The 4,193-nt window shown below is 57.1% G+C and overlaps 1 protein-coding gene across 1 annotated transcript in view; it reads right to left on the reverse strand.

Moving 5' to 3' along the window:
- Positions 1-320: 320 nt before the first annotated feature.
- Positions 321-4,193, reverse strand: part of fbxl19 (F-box and leucine rich repeat protein 19) — a 10,290-nt gene continuing 6,417 nt past the window's right edge. Inside the window, exons 8-12 of the mRNA XM_008417217.2 lie at positions 3,494-4,187; positions 3,252-3,415; positions 3,015-3,176; positions 2,717-2,932; positions 321-2,595 (exon numbers count right to left, since the gene is read on the reverse strand). Of these exons, the coding sequence (XP_008415439.1) occupies positions 2,330-2,595; positions 2,717-2,932; positions 3,015-3,176; positions 3,252-3,415; positions 3,494-4,187 (1,502 nt within the window). The 3' untranslated portion in view covers positions 321-2,329. The remainder of the gene's footprint in view (positions 2,596-2,716; positions 2,933-3,014; positions 3,177-3,251; positions 3,416-3,493; positions 4,188-4,193) is intronic.

Genomic DNA, 4,193 nt, shown 5'->3' on the forward strand with positions numbered 1-4,193 from the left:
CTGCTGCTCTCAGCCAATCAGAGGACCTGCTGCTCTCAGCCAATCAGAGGACCTGCTGCTCTATTAAAGCAGAATCAGTTCAGAAACGATATGAAATGAGAAAAAGCTATTTATTAACTGATTAAGTCTGTTTTAGATTGTTGTTGAGAAACTAACCAGTCACGGCTCACAGTGAACCCGTCACTCTGACGGATCCTCCAGGCAGAACCGGAAGTGCTGCTGGATCTCCTCTGTGATGATGGAGGAACTGAGATCTCCTGCTTTCCACTCATTTTAAGGCTAAACCAGCAGATAGTGAGAAATAAGCACACAGACAGGAGTAAAAACGAACCCATTGCTTCTTTATTCATCATTGTACAGTAGTCATTCATACGTAGCTGCCTTGAGTTGGTCTTTTTTTGTCTGTTTTCACCGTTTGTTCCACCTTCTTCCTCGTTTCCCATCAACACGTTGGAAGATTCGCGGACAAAATAGAAAACAAACCGAACACAGAATGAAACAGGAAATGCCCCTTTTTCCACAACAAAAACTACATTTGGCAAAAAAAGAGGAGCAGGGAACATCGAGTTGATCCAGTGCATCGAGAATATACCAAGATCCAAAACTGATATGTTCAACCAATCAGCTTCGATCTGCTCACCTGTTGCTAGGTGAAGCCCGCAAAGTGACCCCCCCCCCTCCCACACTGTAAAAAACAACTTAAAACATATAAAACTGTGATCTGCTGCCGTTTATGGCACAACGAGGCCGGAGGCGCCACAACATTCAGCCCCCCAGCAAACACTCTGCAGAACTGAACCGGGCCAAGCCGGGTCGGTTCCGAATTAATACACAGAGAGGAGCAGCAGAACCAGAACCAGGCGCCATCAGTGATAAACCGCTCACCATTTTTTTCTCAGAAATAAAGTTGAGTTCTCCGTCCTCTGATCCAGTTTCTGAGCTGGTTCTGATCCAGTTTCTGAGCTGGTTCTGATCTGACCCGTCCTGAAGCCTTCCTGGGTTTGGCAGCTTTTCACTCATCTTCAGTTGAGAAACGATCAGAAAATGTCTCAATTATTATTATTCCTTTATGCATCCGGGCAGAAAACGACTTCGGAACCGGGTCAGAGTCAGGAACCGGGTCAGAGCCAGGAACCGGGTCAGAGCCAGGAACCGGGTCAGAGCCAGGAATTAGTTCAGAGTTTCAGAATCTGGTTTTAGGTCAGGAATCTGTTCAGAGCTGGAATCATCTTTGGAATTCTGATGAATTGGTCATTTTGGATCAGAACCAGTTTTCGGGTCAGAACCAGTTTTCAGGTCAGAACCAGTTTTCGGGTCGGAACCAGTTTTCAGGTCAGAACCAGTTTTCGGGTCGGAACCAGTTTTCGGGTCGGAACCAGTTTTCGGGTGCCCTCCTCCTGATAGTTTTATTTGTTTTGATACTGAAAATGAATGGAAACAGAAAGTAAAGACATGAAGGCTCCGATATGATCTGATGGAGATGAACAACATTTTCCAGAATAAATCCAGGACTGGGACCGGACCGGACCGGACCGGACCGGACCTCCTCTCCGCAGAGATCAGAGACTCAAAGCCGCGCACACGAGCAGCGATATGAAGATCCTCTAAAAACCCAGATGAGTCACTCTGTGAAGTTTCTCCGTCCCCTTTCTTCCAACCGGACCGAGCTGCAGCAGAACCCTGAACCAGACCAGAACCGGCTCGGCTCAGACCGCGGCGGGAAGTGCTGCTGTGGCACCGAATAAATTAAAAGTCAACAAAAAATACTCCTGAGAAATAACACGAGATCAAGATTCGATCGGACCAGAACCAAGGAGGAGGGGCTGACGAGGCTCAGTTTAAACACACACACACACACACACACACACACACACACACACACACACACACACACACACAGGGGCAGGGTAGAGGGTCAGCCCAAACACCCGGTGCCGGGACAGACTGGAGGCCTGTGCCCGGGTCCGAACCGGTCCGAACGGACCCACAGAGATTCTGATGGGAATGTGGAGGAACGTTGAGCTGGAACGTTTCAGGAAGCAGCTCTGGGTGTGTGTGTGTGTGTGTGTGTGTGTGTGTGGCTGAATCAGCAGCTGACGAGGGGGGCCGTGATTGGTCGAAAGGAGGGAGTGTTCAGGGAGGTCAAAGGTCATTTACAGTAAACTACAGGTATATACACACACCCATAAATGTACAGAGGAACGAATATGTACATGCTCAGGGTTGCCAAGTTTCACCAAGTCTCCTCTGAGGAAGAGCTGCTCCTCCTCTTCCTCACCTGCTTGTAGTGTAACACGGGCGGAGGCGGGGCTTAAAGCGGTCACATGACTTAGCTGTTCTTCAGCAGCGTTCTGTCGTCAGGAAGAGCCGAGGAGGACGAGTTAGCAGCGACGGTGGCGGCGCCGGCCGAGGAAGAGGAGGCGGCGGCGGAGGAGGAGGTGGAGGAAGAGGAGGAGGAAGAGGAGGACAGGAAGGGGAAGGAGAGCAGCTGTCCCGACTCGGTGGAGAGGAGGGAGCAGGAGCGCAGGTCGACCGTCTGCAGGGCGGAGCAGCACTGGAGCAGCTGGACGCACTGTTCAGTTAGCTTCACACAGCCTGCGCGCACACACACACACACACACACACACACACACACACACACACACACACACACACACACACAGTGTGAGCCTGACGAAGGGCGAGGATGAGGAGGAGGAGTGCTGGCCCCGCCTACCTGCCAGGTTGAGGTGAGTGAGGCTCTCCCTCAGCGGCGACACAGTGAGGTTGCGGACCGTCTGGTCGCCGACGTTCAGGCAGTGGCTCAGGTCCAGCCGGGTCAGCTGGGGGGTGTGGCGCACCAGGAGGCGGGACAACGCGTCCGTCAGGTCCAAACCGGCCAATCGCAGCTCTGTCACGTTCTGGAACCGCCCCGCCCGGCTCTCGCTGGGAGCTGAGGACCAATCAGAGCGCAGGACACTGAGAGCCGCTCTGGGCCGAGCAGCAGAAGGTTAGAGAGGCGGGGAGGGACTCACCTGTCCGGGACTCGGGTGGGGGGGCCAGCAGCTCCCTCAGGTGAGAGTCTTTAAGGTCTTCCACTCTGCTGAGGTCCAAAAGCTTCAGACACGGACAGACGGCCTGACAGAGGGCCGAGACGGCCGGCCAGGCGCAGCCGGAGACGTTCAGCTCCAGGAGACCTGGAGGGGGACAGAGGGTTACAGCAGAACGATCCGGACCGGAACGAGGCGGAGCGGCGGGCGCCACACCCTCACCTGGGAGGCGGTTGATGAGCCACATCAGCTGCTTCTTGGAGATGTTGGTGCAGCCCAGGTTGAGGGAGACGGGCTGCCGCCGGATGATGCCGCTCAGCATCGGGGGGGTGATGGAGCGCTGGCGGCTCAGGTCGATCTGCGTCCACAGCCTCTTGTCGCAGCACCTGGGAGGGCCAACGGGTCGACAGGTCAACAGGTGACCAGCTGGCGAGCCGCCCAGCAGGAAGCAGGAAGTGACTCACCAGCGGCTCCAGGTGCGACACACCCTCATGCAGACGCAGAGCTCCCGCTGGCTCAGGTAGGTGAAGACTCGCAGCCAGACGTCCCGCGTCATGATGTGGGCGGAGCCGCAGTCCAGCAGCAGGCAGCTTGGCTCCGGGCAGGCGGGGGGCGGCCGCACCAGGTGCCGCTCCATCTGGACGGGCCGGGGGGGCGAGGGCACGGCGGGGGGGCTGCGCTTCATCACCTGGGAGCGCGGCGCCAGGCGGGACGGCTGCGAGCACGGCGACGCCGCCATGGCCGACATCAGCAGGCCGCTGCTGGCCACGCCCCCCCCGTTGGAGGTGGGAATGGAGGACGACACGCCGCTCCTCTGGCTCGGCGTCTTGCTGTTGTTGCGGATCTTGTTGCCGCGGCTGCCTTTGGCTCCGCCCCCTCCGCCGCCATGTCTGTGATTGGTCAGAACGCCGCTGGCGTTCTCCTTCTCCCCGCCCCCCGCCCCGCCCCGGGTCCGCCCGTTGCGCGCTTCCTGTCCGTTGCTGCGCTGCTTCGCCGCGAAGCCGTCGTGCAGTGAGGACGGAGGGATCTGATTGGACGAGAGCGGCGAGGGGGGGGGCAGGGAGGCGGAGTTCTTCCTGCTCCGCTCCGGAACGTCGTCCTCCTCTGGGTCCATCAGACCGGGTTTGCGTCCCCGTGACGGCATGTCGGCCCCGCCCCCTCCCC

Source organism: Poecilia reticulata, linkage group LG8 (assembly GCF_000633615.1).
Source record: "Poecilia reticulata strain Guanapo linkage group LG8, Guppy_female_1.0+MT, whole genome shotgun sequence".
In the NCBI taxonomy this organism is placed as follows: Eukaryota; Metazoa; Chordata; class Actinopteri; order Cyprinodontiformes; family Poeciliidae; genus Poecilia; species Poecilia reticulata.